General features: G+C 42.1%; 1 protein-coding gene across 1 annotated transcript in view; it reads left to right on the plus strand.

Moving 5' to 3' along the window:
* Positions 1 to 1,142: 1,142 nt before the first annotated feature.
* The window catches only part of DCLK3 (doublecortin like kinase 3), a 30,197-nt gene continuing 13,856 nt past the window's right edge, over positions 1,143 to 17,483 (plus strand). Inside the window, exons 1-2 of the mRNA XM_041466763.1 lie at positions 1,143 to 1,270; positions 14,345 to 16,233. Coding sequence (XP_041322697.1) covers positions 1,210 to 1,270; positions 14,345 to 16,233 — 1,950 coding nt within the window. The 5' untranslated portion in view covers positions 1,143 to 1,209. The remainder of the gene's footprint in view (positions 1,271 to 14,344; positions 16,234 to 17,483) is intronic.

Below are 17,483 nucleotides of genomic sequence, written 5' to 3' on the forward strand. Positions count from 1 at the left end.
CTTCCCTCCACAATTTGTGCCAGCAATTATTCATTTCCATCAATAACATTTCTTATTTGAATTTGCCCACCTTCAACTTCCAATGACTTTGGAAGTCCATTGACTTCCATAAGACATTGACTTTCTTATCCATTTCAACTACAAAGTTGAAGGGCCTTTTAGTTTGTGGTATTTTCACCTGTGAAGGTATGTACGTGCTATTATCAAGTTGCATCTCCTTTCGTAGCATGGTATGGGGACCAATCTCTATTTTTACAACACTTAAATCAGCTTTGTGGCTCATCACTTCACTCGCATATTTTTCAGGTATGCTGGCCATGTAGCCAGCATCCCATGGGCAGTCTGGATGAAATAAACTCCTTCTCATATTTTACACAGATGTTGGGCAACCAGTTGTTCATGCATCCAGCATGCACTTTATTTATATTGCTTAATGCTTGTCTTTTTTAATCCAAGCAAAATTGAAGTTGTGTCAGGGGAGGTTTAGGTTGGGTATCAGGAAAAGGTTCTTCCCCCAGAGGGTGGCTGGGCACTGAACAGGCTCCCAGGGAAGTGGTCACAACAGCAGCCTGACAGAGCTCAAGAGCATTTGGGCCATGCTCTCAGGCACATGGTGTGACCCTTGGGGAGGGTGATGTGCAGGGCCAGGAGCTGGACTCGATGATACTTGAGGATCCCTTCCAGCATATTCTGTGATTCTGAGAATGATTTACCAAGTCTACTTGGCATCTACAGGGCGACAATAAAAGCGTTTTCACTCATGAGCGAGCAGGGAGCAGTGCCCCACATCCCGCCACCTGGGGACACCCGCGGGAACGCATGGAGCCCCCGGGCACGTAACAAACACCCGAGCCCGGCCGGCGGGCGCCCGGCTGGGGGCCAAACGAGGACATCCCGGCGGCTGGGGCCGAGCCGGGCGCTGGGGAAAGGCGGGAGGCGGGCGAGCAGCGGTGCGGGGGCGGGCGGGCGCTGAGGCGGCGGGGCGGTGCCGCCGGCAGGGCAGCCCGGGGAGGGCGGGCAGCCCGGGAAGGGCTGCGGGGGTGTGATCGCCGGTGTGGCCGGTGCGCGGCGCCGCCTCCCCGCCGGGTTCCCTCCTTTCCTCCCTCCCTCCCGCTCCCTGACTGCCCTCGCAGGCGGGAGGCGGCGCGGAGGGAGCGTGCAGTGCTGTGCGGGCAGCCCCTGGCCGGAGCCCAGCCGAGCCCCCGCACCATGCCGGCCGCCGCGCCGCCCCCGCTCCACCCCGCGGCGGGCGCCTGCTGCCACTGCCAGGGTGAGTGCCCCTTCCCTCAGCCCCTTCCCCTTCCCTCAGCCCCTTCGCCGCCGGCAGCCCCAGCAGGACCCTGCTCCGACAGGTCGCCGTCTGTGGACTCGTTTCGGGAGGAGGGGGCAGCTGGCGGCGCCCCGGCTGAGGCGGACGTGGGGCGGCGGCGGCGAAAGTTCCTGCCCAGGTCCTTGCGGGGAGCGGGGGAAGCTTTCGGGGCCGTTTGGGCTGGAAAGTGGGGCTGGAGACCGACGGAGGAAGGAAGGTACGATGCCTCTCGGCCGTGGGATTGAGGCGAGGGTTCTAGGAGGGGAGAGAAGTCCCCGAAGGTCTGGAGTTGGGGTGGTTATTTCACCGTGCTCCTTTAATTGCCTGCATTTTGGATTAAAGAGNNCCCCCTCCCCCCAGTTTTGTGTTGTAGAGGAGACTAGCGAAGTGGATTCGCTGGGGAGTGGGTTGTTTTGGAAGCAGAGCAAGGGGCTGCCGCAGCAGGGAGAGCCGCCCGTGCCCCTTGCCGAGGCTGAGCGGCAGCGCGGCAGTACCGGGGCAAGCTTCGCCGGCTGAGTGGGAAGTCAGCGTTTGCCGCTCGGAAAGGCAGGCGCGGTGTCATCTGTGCGGCCATAAAAATTGAAGATTTGAAGTAACTTGCGCTCTTAATAGTCAGCATGAGGGTGCTTCACTGGGAGCAAATGCTTGTGGGCTGCTCAGAGCACGCTGATGCTCTGCAAAAGAAAGTAAATAGAATGCAGTGTAAGGGTTTTAAACCATTGCACAACTGTGCTTTAAAACACACTTGAGGCTGATGAATCTTCCCGCAGCTGGGAAATCACTACGGCTGGAGGTACACGGGTTGCAGGCAGGGGGTCAGAGTGGGGAGGGCTCTTGAGTCAGACGGAGGTGCTGTGATGTGTGGTAGCCAGACCTCTCTCGGGAGGAATGCTGGCTGTGCCCTTACATCCATCCCCTGGCTTCTGTAGTTATATGAGTTGTGTTTGCTTCTGTTTAATAACTGAGCAGATATTTATAGGAGAACAACTCCATAACTTTTCCCTGTGCAGCATTATTTTCTGCCTTCCTCAGGGTACATTCAGTATGTAATTTCAGCAGGACTGGATGGGCCACTGGTTTGAGCTAATGGAGCAGTTTTCAGGTTGTGAGACACAGTATTTGAGAACAACCCCATAAACTGAAACTTTTGCTGCACTGAGTACTAAAAATATACTTTTTCAAAAAAGAACAAACCCAAAACCAACAAAAATTCCCTTGCAATAGTGTAAAAAGTTTCTACCTCCTTCCTCTGAGCATTTACATTGAAACCCGTCCTGTGTGAGAGTATAAACTGAGAGTTTATCCTTGAACCTGATAATTTGTTATTTGATATTAACTTTATGGAGACATGAAGATGTGCATATATGCAAGTTTGCATGCAATTTTGTCTTCCCACCTCCTTGTTTCCTTTTCTTCTAGCCCCTTTTTTCTCTTGGTGCTTCCTGTGGTTTTTTTTCTATGATCTGAATGTGGTTTTGACACTTTGAAATGTTGAGAACTCAGCAGACTCCCAAAACAGTCAGCAAGTGAAATGAAGCTTACAAAACATATTACAGCTGCTTTATGTAGTAGAAGTGCAGTTATTATAGCAACTTATGCTCTTCTCAAGAGGTAACTGAATTTTATATCTCAGTAAGCCACCCTTCAGCTTTCCAGATAAAACTGATCCTGCTGAGTTAGTCCCTTTCTTGTAGTGTAAGAGGTGTGGATCTTTTGAAATAGCATGACCTTTTCCATGAAAATTTTTGTAGGATGATCAGACACATCAACGGAGAGTTAGCTTCTGATAAATCTCCATCTGTGGTTTATTAACCTGAATTGGCTAATTGGATTTAAACTGTCAGCAAAGATAACTTGGTTTAATTCAAGTTAGTGGCAGCTGTTCAAACCTCTGAAATTGAGCGGTGCTTAAATTACCTTGTCTAGATTGTTTTTTTTTTTTTTTTAATACTCAAGATAATTACCTTGGGCATGCTAGCCTGACTTTTGAATGTATCTTTATCTGGTAGTGTCACTACAAGCTTTGTATCTGTTTTCACTGCTGCTTTTTCTGGTCATGTTCCGCAAAGCGTCACGATTTTGGCACCAGCTGGACTTACAGCGCGTGGTGACTAAGGGAAGTTGTGTGGGATTCATTTCCCCATTTCCAGGATTACCTAGCTTGGTTTGTTCTGCAGAAACATCTATAGTTTTGTAAAAATAAGGGAAGTTCATGGTCCTTGCTTCTCTTCCAACAGCTCTAGGGCAAATTGAGTTGGTTTCTGTCACTGATTTTCCCATTTCCTTTAAGTTAATGACTCCTTGACATTTAACAACATTTGAAATTAGTGTTACATGGATTTTCTTGTAAATAAAATTAGAATCTTTCTTGTAAATATAATTAGAATCAGAACAGTATGGTGATTTTAGCTGCCTCAGATCTCACTGAAGCTAATGTGAAACTTTTAATTAGCTTCAGTGCAATTTGAATCAGAGCTGAAAATGTGGTAGTTGAAGAGGTGAATGTGACATTTCTTTTCATAATAGTATACTGTTTTCCATGTTTTTCTCAATTTCAGGATATGGGCTCTGTCCTTTTGGAGTGTTCACTAGATTCTGGAAACAATGAGGAAAGAGTGGGAGCTACTGCCTTGATTGATTCTAATGTAAATTTGGAGCTGTGGTAATGCTTGCACATTGTCCATCTTACCTAGTAGTAGTTGGCTTTCACTGCAAATGAAAGTCAGGCATGTTTACCATCTTCTCTCTGTTGCTAGCATTGTTTACACAGTCTAATTATTGTAAGAATGCAAAACAATTATGCCACATATTCGTGGAGGAAGCTCTCAGCAGACATTCTGAAAACACCATCTCCCACTCCATCAATAGTGCTAGCCTGCACGTATTCTCCAGGTTTTAGTTTTCTCATCACTCCAAATAATGTAGTTAATGGAAATGCTGGGAAATGTCTGGTGATGTGAAAATCATGATCTGCTTGTCATCATGCTTTTCAGTCTAATTAGCGCTGGCTTACAGTTTTTCCTGAGAAACCCATCTTCCTTTATAAGTCCTGCAAAACAATTTGTTTTGGAATGTTGACTTCAGTATATGAATCTCTTCTGAAAAAGTGTTTCTGTAATAATGGGGTTGGGAATTCTGCTTTTGTACGTGAGTTAAGATCTCTTAAATGTGCTGTATTTACAAAGAAAACTTCTGTGTGATTTCCCCTTTTGCAAACCAGATGGAGAATCAGACTCTGGCGGGTCTTTCCTTTAGTTATGCAACGAGGTTATTGGTAGTAAAGGAACTGGAAGCTTAATTAAACTCTCAGTGACACCTCTGCAGGCTCTTTTATTTTCTCTGGGTTTGCTCAGTTGCAAACGATTAGTCATCAAGTTGAGATTTAGGAAGCAATGCAAATAATGTCTCCCACAAGAAGAAACAGAATCCTGCTCCTTTGACTGAGGCATTGTTGGCTAACAGGACTAAAAAGCAGCTGAAAGCTTACTTTGTAATGAAACACGAATAATTAACTTGAAATATATGGTACTTCAGGAGTCAAGAGCATCAACAGTCAAGAGCTCCCTGTACAGTGAGCCTGGAGAAGCACATGGAGGGCTTTGCCAGATGGATTCTGGCAAAAGCCACAGTTGTGTAAGATGTTTTTGTTTCCCTCTGTCAGTTCTGTCCCTCTCCTGAAAGATTCTTGATGGAAAGTCCTGGACTGCAGAGCTGACTTTCCTGGTTACTGGGGCAGCCCCTAAAGCAGGAAAACTGCAGAAAGCAGCCATGGCTGTTCCCAATAAAATACACAGCCTGTCATCTTTGAAAGAAATTAAATAAGTGAGCAGTTTCATAATATTCTTTTTTTTTTTTTTTTTTTTTTATGCAGCTTGAACCAAGCCTCACACCTCCAAAGGCACTGATTCATTTCACGTGCAGTCTTAGATTTCACATAGTTCTTTACAGATTATGCATCTATATACTTCTCTACAAGACTTTTCTTTATGCTCGCTTTTTAATTTGCTACCCTTAAAATGTCAGAAAGAAGATAATGAAAGTGGGGTTCTGCTCCAAAAAAAAGTAAAAATGATGGCACTTGTGAGTCATTACCAGTCTCCATGAAATCTTTACCTTCATCTGCTGCTCTGGGTGTGATTCAGCTCAGTTTAACACTAACACATGGCAGTAACCATCTGTGTTTGCTGTAAATATTTTATTTTTTAATTACAAATGGCTTGATTTAGAAAACCTGCAGTGGTACAGTGGGGTGGATGTGGGCCTGCAGAGGAAGAAGATAAGCACCTGAGAAGGTAATTTTTGCCCAAGCACTGTTGGAAGGGGGAGTGTAACACAGAGAGCGACCCAGGCTGCCCTGCAGCAGTCTTGTCCCTGCTGCTCCCTTCTTGGAAGAGCTGGACAGGAGAACACCAGCACAGGCTGCAAAGGGGCTCTGAACATTTAGTGAAGGAGAAGGGGGTGGGGGAATAAGGCAAAGAAAACTCTTAAGTTTATCTTTGAGGAGAAATAAGGAAAGGTGGTAGCTAAATGTCACTTATCCATCGTGATTCTCATACAGTAAATATGGTCACATGTTGTGGCATGCTGAGCCTCCTACAAGCGCTTTGCTGTGGAATGACACTCACACTGGGGCTGAGGGTGTCACAGAGGAACCATCCATCCTCAGAATGGAAAAGTCCAGAGATCCCTTAGCCACAAGGGAGGGTTTTCCAATACGGGCATTCCTCAGGCTCCTTCCTTCTGCTGAAGTCCAGCCAGCTGCAAAGTTTTTCCATCAGACTGTCATTCTAGACAGTCCTTCTCATCTTAGGAAATTCTTTGCTGCAACATCTGTCTGATTTTAGCTGCTCTGGTGCTCTTTGTCCTCTAGGGTCTCCCATTAACTCTGAGGTCCGTGTCCTGAAAAGGGAGTGAGATAAATGCCTGGGGGAAGAGTGTAGACTCACTTCTTTCTTTCTAGTGTGAGAGACTGGGGAAGAATGAGAATGGACACTTATGGGACTGAAAAATTTGGGGATCTCTGATTTGCAGTTTGCATAACACAATGTATGTTTGTTCTTAAAATAAAAAGCAGATGTGCAGAAGATAAGGTGTACAATGCAAAGTTTTGAAGTCTTCTTGCTTGCCCTCATGAGGCCAGAGAGTGGGTCCAGAGGTACATGTCTCCTATGGTCCTGCAGTCCAGGTGTAGGCACTAAGAACATTTTCTTTCCTTGCAGCTGACACTTTGCAAACTCATCTAATGGGACCAGACACATTTGGCCGGGAGAAACTTTAGTTCTGTTGGTGACGTGTGGGACAGAAGGAGCCCAACTTGACACATAGCTGAGTTTGCAGGGCTGACAGTTAAAGGAAAAATAATATTGCATGCGAATTTAAGCATGCTTGATGTGAAATTGTGAAAGATAAAGAACTTGGAATCCCATCATACTAATTTTATATGATCTTTTAGGGCTAAGACTGTATATTTATGAGATAGAGATATTATTCTGATTTTTTTTTTCTTTTTGTATGTGAGAGCCCAAATTAGTTTTTCTTCAGTGAACTTAGAACACTGTCTGAACTGCTGAGTGATTTTCATTTTCTACAAATTGGGTTAGACTGGGTCAGTGATTGATCTCCCCTGCACTGGTGCATATCAGACATGGAAGTGCTGGCATGAGTATGACTGGAAATGCCCATTAGGGTAGCAGAAAGGATATTATAGAAATGAAACTGATAACTGATCCCCCTCCCCCCAGTTTTTTTTTTTCCATTGTTACAGTATGAAAACTGTTTTTGAAAGAATCCAGCTGATAAATGATATATTTGTTTTCCTTCTGCTCCAGTAGCTAATGCAGATAAGAATTAATGCAAATGTCATGATGTGTTTTGTTTTATTTTGGTTTTTTTTTTTTTTTTTGAAATTAAGTTAATCTAATTGAATAAAATACACTTTGGTCATCTAAAAAGACCGTGCTTCTTTTATTTGGTTTTGTAAACCATAGTTATAATACCATATGCTTTACAATAATATTTTATTGCATAGTATAGTTTATAACTGCCTTACCATCAAATGTATTCTGAACATGTAAGGCTTATTTTATGTATTTCTTCAATGTATTAAAAAATCTATTTCTATGAGGCCAGGTAGTTAAAATCTAATATTATTCAGGTTACAAAGTCAAGCTTTTATGACTATTGATTAGAACTGCTGTTCCCCCAACCTATGTTTCCTGTGCGTTAAGATATATGCATTGTTGCATTATCAGATGCAGTTTTTTTTATCCCGAGGGACTCTGTCTCCATCAGTCTCCATTTGTGATGGACAAAGCTTTCCTAATGAGCCTCTACTCTACTGTTTACCCTGGCTCTTCATGCCTCCTGCTGTGTGTTTTTTGCACCCTGCTGTTAATACAGGCTTGTTAGCTTCTGGGCTTCATGGTTATTTCTATAGTAACAAATATGAAGTAGCCTATCTGTAACACCTCCAAAGGGAGGGCTTGTACTGCATTCAGTAGTAGCCAAGGTGCAAAAAATAAAGTCAAAAGTATTTAATCTGGGCAAGAAAGCAACTTGAGATGCCCAGGTCCTGAATGTTGGGATGATTTAACATTATCTATGTGTTGTGTTATATAATCTTGTGGTCTGAGGTACCTCTTCCAGTATATGTCCTTTCAGCTGTGAGCACTGACCAGGTTTGTGGGTCGGGTCTCAGAATGTTGTTTTGGCTACCAGACTCTGATCCTCTCTAGAAAGTATAGATTAAGTCGATTGCTTTGAAACTCAGTGGAGTTGGTTGAGATAAAATCCAGTTCTTCAGGGCTGCAGTGCCTTAAGCAGAGAAAGTGATCTTCCTCCATTTTTTCACACACTTTTCAGCTGTTCTAGTTACGTATATTTCTCTACAACACAGTCCTTAATCGAGTTTACCTGAAAAAGAGGGTCCAGTGTACCCTGGGGTGGACACAAGAAAAATTGTGTATATATCTAAACTGTCTTGTATGCAAGGAGGAAGTGAATTCGCAAAAAAAATTATTTGGGTTGGAAGTCACCCCAAAGATAATCCAGCCCTCTGCTACAGGCAGGGGAACCTTATATTGCCCCCAGCTTACTCAGAGCCCCATCGTGAACACTGCCAGTGATGGGGCATCCAAAGCTTCTCTGACAACTTGTATCACCACCCTCACAGTAAAAATTTCTTCCTCATATCTAATCTAAGTCTCTCCTCTTTCAGTTTAAGGCCATTTCCCCTCATCCTATCACTTCATGCCCTTGTAAAAATCTATCCACTGTGCTCTCCTAGGTCCCTGTAGGTACTAAAAGGCCATTCTAAGGTATTCCCAGAGCTGCTGTCTTCTCCAGGCTGAACATCCCCAACTCTGTCTTCATAGGAGGGCTACTCCAGCCCTTTGATCACTGTCATGTCCTCCAGTGGAGTTGCTCCAGCAGGTCCACATCCTTCATGTGTCAAGGGCCCCAGAGCTGGGTGCAGCACTCCAGGTCTCATGAGAATGGAAAAGTAGGGGAGAACTACCTCCCTTCACTTGCCAGCCATGCTGCTTTTGATGTAGTGCAGGATGTGAGTGATAACTCTAATTTTCTCCTGTTTCACTGAGGACCTTGCTAATGTTCTCCTAATGTATTCCTCTCCTTCTATGTATGTAGTTTTTCCTGTTATTTAAAAAAAAAAAAAAATCAATGTAAGCTAATATGGCAAGTGACAACAAAAGCAGGTAGCTGTTCTTTATTGAGAACTGCAAAGGAGCAGACCATGTGAGGATAGTTCTATTGCTGACTTCCAATCCCATGTCTTTGTCTAAGTTTGGCATTCTACCTGACTTCTTGATCCACTCTTATTCTCATGTTTTACTGCTTCCCTACTAGAGTCTCCATCTGCTTCAACTGTGTCAGTAAAGACCAGGGGAATTGCTATCAGCAGGTGTAAAAGTTTGTAGGAACTGCTGTGTGTCAGACAGTACCTGACTATAGCACTACTGGCTTCCTTCTCTGCAGCCTTCACAATTCCTCTTTGCTCTTATTCTCACAGTCCAGTTCTTCACTAGGTTTTCTTTTCCATTTTCAATTCCATACCTCTGAGCTGAGTGAGCATTTAGAGCTTTCTCAGGCTGGAGCTAACAGCAGCTGTCCAACTAACAGCAACAGTAACAAGACATTTGACACTGTCTTGATCCAGCCCTTGTGAAATTTGACTTTCTTTTTCTACTCAGGATTTTATCTGGTCAAAACTGATGCAGTGCGTCTGCCTGCAGTGTTGTTGCTGAAATAACCACCAGTCCTGACTCAAACAAAATCTCTGCCCTAAAATGATGTAAAACATGGCAGGGGAGGAAAGAGAGGGTATGACTGCTCATACCCAGAGAAAAGTTCACCAGTAGTGTTTCCAACAGTGGGGCTGTAGATAATGTAAAATTTACTTGCTGTAAAAGAATGCCTGTGATCATGTTTTGTTTCTGTGCATCTGATCTAGTGAACTTAGACTTGCCATGTTACTGCTTCAGTCTTGAGCACTAACAGTGTGCACTAGCCCTGGAAGTTGCAGCTTTAAATAATTTACAGTAAGGAGAGGAGATCAAGATGGCACATTTCTAGAGGACTTGGATTGCATCCTGGACCTGACTGCTGGTGCACACTGCTAACCTGTGTGAGCTACATACATGGCTGCTCTGAGTTCAGTGCCAGAGGCATTCGTCATAGTCAAGTAGTTGAAGATACTTGTTAGTACTGTGAAATGAATCAAATGTTTTCTGTTCCAAGTAAGAACATTCTTTTTTTTTTCCCCCATGGTCTTTGTTTTACATGCCCTCAGCAGGAATTTTCTTAAGGAAAAAACAGGCATTTGTACTGCTGTCCTTTCTTTGCCCACTTAAACAGTGTTTTGTTTATCCTACATTGGGACCAGTTTATCAAAACAACTCCCAGATACACGGTTTCTGTCATATGCAAGTTTAGTTGCTGCTAATGTTTTGGGGTATTTTCTTAATTGCTTTTGTAAGTGGAAGCCTTCTAAAAAAATTGGAGGGCTCAGATAACACTATCTTATTCACAGCAATGCCATGCCTAGATCTTATTTCACTGCTGCCTTCTGTTTTGTGTTGTAAAACTCTTGTAAAAATTTAATTCCCCTTCAACCTGTGACTTCATAGCAGAATGGTGAACCATTCCGTTAATTACTGAAACTGTGATCTCCAGCAGGAGAGCCAAGAAGAATGCAAGCTGAGTGGCAATATTTTAATTAATGAACAAAAGCTTATAGACTGGCCAAGGGAAAGGATAATTTTTGAAAGACAAATGGCAGCAATACATTTTTAGTTGCAGTGGGTGACCTCTGGCAAACCCTGTTACTCTGCTGTTTTAGCTGGTGTAGCCAGGCAATTCCTTAAGATATAGATGCTGATGTTCTGTATACACAACTTATTCAGAGCTTAAGTCTTCAGAATTAATTTAGTTTTACTCCATGTCCAGAATATGATCCAAAACACTCCAAGGAAATGTCTTCTAGTGGAATTTTTCTGATTTCTCCCCATGTTTTCCCACCCTCCCCACCCCCACAGTGGGATGGACTGCGATTATCACAAAAGATTTGTAAATTTTAAAAATGAGTCACAGAAGCTGTTCAGGGGGGCACATTTTCTCTGTAGGGAGCATCTGTGCTTTGGTCATAGGTGCTAAATTTCTTATTTCTGCTACATGTTTGAGCCCCCAAATCCCAGTTTGTTCCATCCTCCATGCTTCTCTAGCAAGTTGATGTCAGTGTTTGCCCTACAAGACCATCATGTCTTCATCGTATGGAGCTCTGTATTGTTCCATGGGTGCTAGTTTTTGTTTCCCTGTGCCCATGTGCACAGTTTAGGTAGTGTGCAGGGTGCCCTTGACCAGCTGTGCTGCCTCACCCCTGCCCGTCCACAGCAGCAACCTCAGCATCCTCCTGGGCCAGGCTGCACCATTGATAATCCATAATACACTAGAAAATATAGATAGATGTGTATACAGATAAAACCAGACACCCTCATCGATCCATCTTAACGTTTCTAAAGAATATTTATATTTAACAATCATTGGCTCTCAGGAGGACAGCAAAAGAAAAAACACATTTTATTCAGAGGTATAATTTGCCAGTGCTTGAACTCATTGAAGTGTGTTTCTGACACCACCTCCCTCTTCCTCCTTCTCCCACTTGTATATAAATATGGAAACAAGATTTTGAAGCAATATAAATTGTAGCTATAGGATTTGGGTATGTGTGTGACCTTTGAAGGCTTTCTAGAAATGCTGGTTACTGCTTTAAGCATATGCACTTTCTTGACAGATTGAGGCTTGCTTCTTGTGTATCAGTTAAATATAGCATAACTGGAAAATAACAGAAATTATGACTGAAATAGTTGTAACAGGCAGCTGAAGTGAATTTTTAATTGCATGTAATATATAGTCATTGTGACCACCACTTTGACAAAATTTGACACTTCCCTTTTTCTTGGAAAATATTAGAAGATTCTTTCATGCAGTGATTTAAACAGTTATTTCCTTTCTCATCATAGAAGAATATGTAATTCTACTCTTATAACGAACATTGTTATATATCAACTTGTGGTTTTTGTCACAGTGTTTTTGGCTAGGAATCAGGTTAGTTTAGAAAGAACAAAGCATTCCTGTATTGTTCTTAATAATGACATAAAACTGCTCTTATTCCATTAGTTACAGAATTAAAAAATAAGCTTCTCTTCTCCTTAAGGCTTAGCCAATTTAGTGAAGAAAGGAAACATAATTGATGCCTGGGTAATTGAAACAATCAGCAGTACAACCAAGCACTTAAAATCAATGGTTTATAGAAAGATATGATAATAGCAGCATAACCAGGAGGAACATAATCTGTGGGAAAAGTCATTATTAGTGCACCACTGTTTTTATGTTGTACCAAGATTATAAGCAGTAAAAATGTCACTCACAGTTCCCATAAGCAAGATAAAGCTTTGATGACAATGGGTACGCAAGAACCTGGAAATGTTGATTACATTCAGAGCTTGCTCAGTTCCTGGTAACTAACATGTTGTGGAGTTGATTTAGATTTCAGAGAACTGTTATTACAGCTGATTTTTTTTCCCCTCCATTCACAGCAAGCTTTATTTTGGGTGGAATGTAAATACGTGAATGTTGAGAAATCACTAGCACGTATGTAGTCATCTTTGATAACAAGAGATCATCCTTAAAAAGCAGAATGAAGACAGAAATAACTTGTACAACCACCAAGCATTAGTCACACGTAGCTCTTATATAATGCTTACGTCTTCAATCAGCATGCTGGCAGCTGGGCTTCTTTGTAATATTTGTTTGGAGAAGAAGCATCTATCTCATTTGGCAGGAGAAGAAAATGAAGCCAAGAGTTAAGGGACATGCTGGGGGGCACACAGTGCTTAGCTGGTAAGAGTATTCCAACCAAGAAGCGTGCATCATCCTGCATCAAGCAGAGGCAACAGCAGAGTGGATTCTGTAGCGGCGTCTCCTCCTGTACTTTCCACATTCAGGCCCTGGCCTATTGGGTATTATTTGAGGCAGAGCAAATGAATGCTCTGCTGCAGCACTTCTGCAGTTTTCCCTTTTGTTTGTTGTTCAAGGAAAGGAGGTGTATTTCTTCTTCACTCTATTATGCCTTGATGGAAAGGACAAATAAAAATATGTACCATGAAATACCGAAAATGGCTTCTCACACTTGAAACCCAAAATGTAGTAGGCATGAGCCTAACACCAAGAGAAATGCTGATATGGTCAGATTTTCCTTTGAGGATTTGGCCATTGCACTGTGACTGTGGAATAACAGTAATTATGAAAATGGACTTGATTTTCTGGGGGATAAGCCATTAGTGTACAGAAATTTCCTTGTAATGATTCATTAACCATTCTGGCTGTTTCCTTATGTCCTGATCCTGTTAGTTCATATATACTGAATGTTTGCTCCCAACTGAGGAGCAAGGCTATTAAATGGAGGTGGAAACACTCTACAATCTCATTCTGAATGTACATTTCTTGAGGCTGAAAATAAATGCATTGTAAGCAGGTTTTAATCCTAGCAAGTACAACAGCTCAGAATACTTTTGGGGGACATTTTTGTTCTGAGATTATTGTTGATAGACAGGGAATTATGTTATAGCTTGATTTATCCATAACCATATGTTATATTTTCAGTTCTTCTGTTTCACAATTACGTGTAACAAATGATGCCATTTTCTTTGATGATGTTCTAAGATGAAATGTCAATGTCCCCAGAGAATACTCAGAACTTTGTGCGACTTCACATAATTTTTAGAATAAAAATGTCAACCCAAAGTATTGAAGACCATGACTCCACTTATCAAACAAAAATAAAATGACCTTTCTTTAAGGCAAAATATTAAATTGCATTGCTATTAGATGACCTGTAAAATTACAGTAAAAATTATAGCAAAAGTAATGTTTTTTTAAAAAAGAATTTATTTAACTTGTTATAGAAAGTCCAGGGAAAATGAAGAGGAGATAATTATTTATAAAAATGTAAGATTGCATACAGAGTGCCATCTGGTAGTAATTTTAAAACACAAGTAATTAGTTTATCTTACTTCATGCAGTGTAATTGTGCAACTTGTTGCCACAGAGTTTACAGAGGCCAAAATTTCAACTGGGTTCAGAAAGGAATTGAGTGAGTTTATGAGAGATGTATTAATAAGTTAATACTAAACAATCTGGTTGCAATCCTGCTGTTCTTTGAGGATTTCTGAAAGATGTGAGGATTTAGAAGAAATATCTGTTTCTATTCAATAGTATTATTTTTTTTAATGACATTCCCCAGTCACAAAATGAATTTAGATTTTCTCACAAACTTGACAATGATGGAGTTGCAACTATGTGGAGATACTCCTTAGTGGTATTTAAAAGTTCTTTATAAACCTTGAAGTCACCTACCCTTACTCTCTGAGGTCACATGCACTGACACATAGAAAACTATTGCTGCAAGAGGTCTGATGATGCAGAATGATAAATATTCCTGCTTTTTGTTTGCCTTAGGACGTCAAGGCTTGTTGGACCATTCGCCACGCAACACAGGCTCAAAAGTAAAAGAGAGGAAACTGCATGGGACTTGTCCTCCTGTTGGTCGTGGAAACTATGAAAAACCATGTTTGAGTGAAAGCAGCCACAGGTCCTCATTTTTCAGTCCCCACAATGGTTTTCACACGATACATTCAGAGCACAGTCCTGTGAAGCCGAGGATAATAACAGTGGTGAAACCCGGGGGACGCACGCTCAGGAGGATAACCTTGCTTCTCAACAGGAGATCAGTCCAGACCTTTGAGCAGCTGATGGCTGACATTTCAGAAGCTCTGGGATTTCCTCGTTGGAAGAATGACCGTGTGAGAAAGCTGTACAATCTGAGAGGCAGAGAAATCCGAAGTGTTTCTGAGTTCTTCAGGGAAGGTGATGCATTTATAGCTATGGGAAAGGAGCCCCTCACTTTGAAGGACCTGGAGGTGGTGTTACAGGAACTTTATCCTGAAAATCCTTATGCTGCCAGTGCTGCCATTCAGACAAATGAGGAGCAGTCCCAAAAACTGAAGGGCAGGCTGTATGACAAGGCCTCGAAAGTAGACAGTGGCTTTGATGAGACAGAAATTACCAAGAACTGCAGTGATGGCTTGTCTTCCCAGCTGTTAGCTGGGCATGAAGGAAAAAGTCAAGCCAAGACAAAGCAAGAGGAAAAAATGAGAACCAAAAAAAAGTGGACTAGAGAGAGCTGGGGTGGTGAGCATGGAGTGAAGCCTTCTAGAAAAACACGAGAAAGTGAAAGGTACCTTAACCATGAGAGGAGTTCTGAGGAAGGCCTAGAAGAGAGTTCTGAGGAGGTGCTGAGGTGTGAGAAATGTGAACAGGAAAGGCAGGCCAGAGAAAAGTTACGGAGGGAAAGGCAGGCTGAAGCCTCGTTTGAGAATAGAGACTTGAACGCAGGCATGTGCCAGAGGTATCATGTAGAAAGAAATACAAAAGCCAGGAGCTGCCGAAAGTCTCCTGAAACCTGTCTGGAGGGTGAGGAAGTTGGCTGGAAAGATAGTGGCGGTAGGAGGATGTGGAAGCCACTACATAGGATTGTTAATGAAGGGCTGGAGAAGCAAAAAAGGAACATTGAGAAAGAAAGGGATATGGAGAAGCATGAAAACCATGGGAAGGAAGTAGTAAAAATCAGGAAGAGTGCTGTAGAAGGGCTCCAGCTATCTCATGAAGTGAAGGAAGATAATGGAAGTAGCTGTGTAATGAACCAAAGTGGCTGGCTAAAGAAAGACACTCTGAGGGATGCTGAGAAAATGTCTAAAACACATAGAGAGGGCAGAGAGGGACAAAGGGCTAAAGAGGAAGCTGCTAGAAGAGAGGGGAATGGCACATGTAGAGAGAGTGACATGACTCGACGAGAAAAAACAGGGGAGCGCAGAGTGAGTAAAGAAGACAACAAAACTCAGGGATTGGAAAACACAAGCCGGAGGCATGCCATTAAAAGCAGAACTGATGTAGAAAAACACTATGAGATTGGCAGAACTATTGGGGATGGGAACTTTGCAGTGGTGAAGGAATGTCGCCATTGTGATTCCAATCAGATCTATGCAATGAAAATTGTTGATAAATCCAAGCTGAAGGGGAAGGAGGACATGATGGAAAGTGAAATCCTCATTATTCGGAGTCTCTCTCATCCCAATATAGTAAGCTTAATTGAGGTGTATGAGACAGAAGCTGAGATCTACTTAATCTTAGAGTATGTCCCAGGAGGGGACTTATTTGATGCAATCATAGAAAGTGTGAAGTTCACAGAGCATGATGCTGCTATCATGATCACTGACCTGTGTGAAGCACTGGTTTATATTCACAGCAAGAACATTGTCCACAGGGACCTCAAACCAGAGAATCTCTTGGTAAGTATCGTCAAACATTTGCATTTGTGCAGGAATTGAATTTATTTTCCTTCCAGTTGTGGTTCATTGAATTGTTTTAAGCTAATCCCATACAGAAATAATGTGCTGTGGCAGGACTGTTTGAAAAAATGGGTAAAATTTTGGAGTGAAATTACAGTTGCAGTTTGCTTTACATAGATCTGCTGTGCATTGCAGATAGCAGTGATTTCAGAAAGAAACTCAAGTAAAAATTATCAGATGTTCGGGGGTAGTGAGCATTTGTATTTTTCAGATATCAAACTTGTTACTTAGCATCTGACTTTTAGGTGTCCAAGGGTGAATCATAAAGCATCTTCCTTGCAGACTAAGGGTTATTAAAATGGCTAAATTATCTTATTTATTTGTTGGACTTTTTGTCCACTGCATTTGTATATCTTGCAGACCAGTGTGCAAGTCCTCTAATATAGTGATTTCTATCTTGTGACAATTTCTTTGCTTAGAAGCAGAAGTACTATGCAGTTGATTTAAATAATCTGACAATGAAGTGTTTTGGTGAATACAGCATTAAAGTCAGCTCAAATAGTAACTTCATGCCAAAGAGAAAAATTCTTGTTTCCATCACATTTCTGAGGCTGCATTCTTTGCATCCAGCACTGAAGTCAACAGAGCTATTGACGTGTGTGAATATGCATAGAAATGTTTGTAGTACTGACACTTCCCAATTGTAGAACTTCACATTGTGGACTGTAACAGTAAACAACTCTCCCTTTCTAAGTGTGTGTTACACTTTTGTATTAGGGTTCCAAATTTCCTAATAAACAGATAAATAGCAAGTATTTGCCAGTCTCTAACAAATTGGATTTTATCAGCTTTTTGGAAGTTCAAGGTTAGCCAAACAAAGAAAGTTATAGATTATTTGGTCCTGTGGGCCATTCGGTGTTTTTAAGAGATATAATTTTGCACAGAGATCAGTGTGAATTTCTGGAGAAATGCAGAGGCTGCGCAAGGCTGGGCTGAAACAGTTTGCTCCCAAACTTTTAAACTAAGCAATAGCTTCTTCATTAGGTCCTGTTATGAATCCTGCTTAGTTTAATGAAAATCTTTGGTGTGTGATCTCTGTGGAAATAAAAGAATGAATGCAACTCTGAATGCAGTGAATGCAAGTGGCTGGTTTGCAGGAAGAAGTGGGCTTGTAGGCCCTGCCTTTGTGTTTCATTTGCACAGAGTTTGAACAAAACTTCACATAGAACTGCATGGCTTTTTCCAGAAAC

This window comes from Pyrgilauda ruficollis, unplaced genomic scaffold (assembly GCF_017590135.1).
Source record: "Pyrgilauda ruficollis isolate IOZ18807 unplaced genomic scaffold, ASM1759013v1 scaffold2, whole genome shotgun sequence".
NCBI lineage: Eukaryota > Metazoa > Chordata > Aves > Passeriformes > Passeridae > Pyrgilauda > Pyrgilauda ruficollis.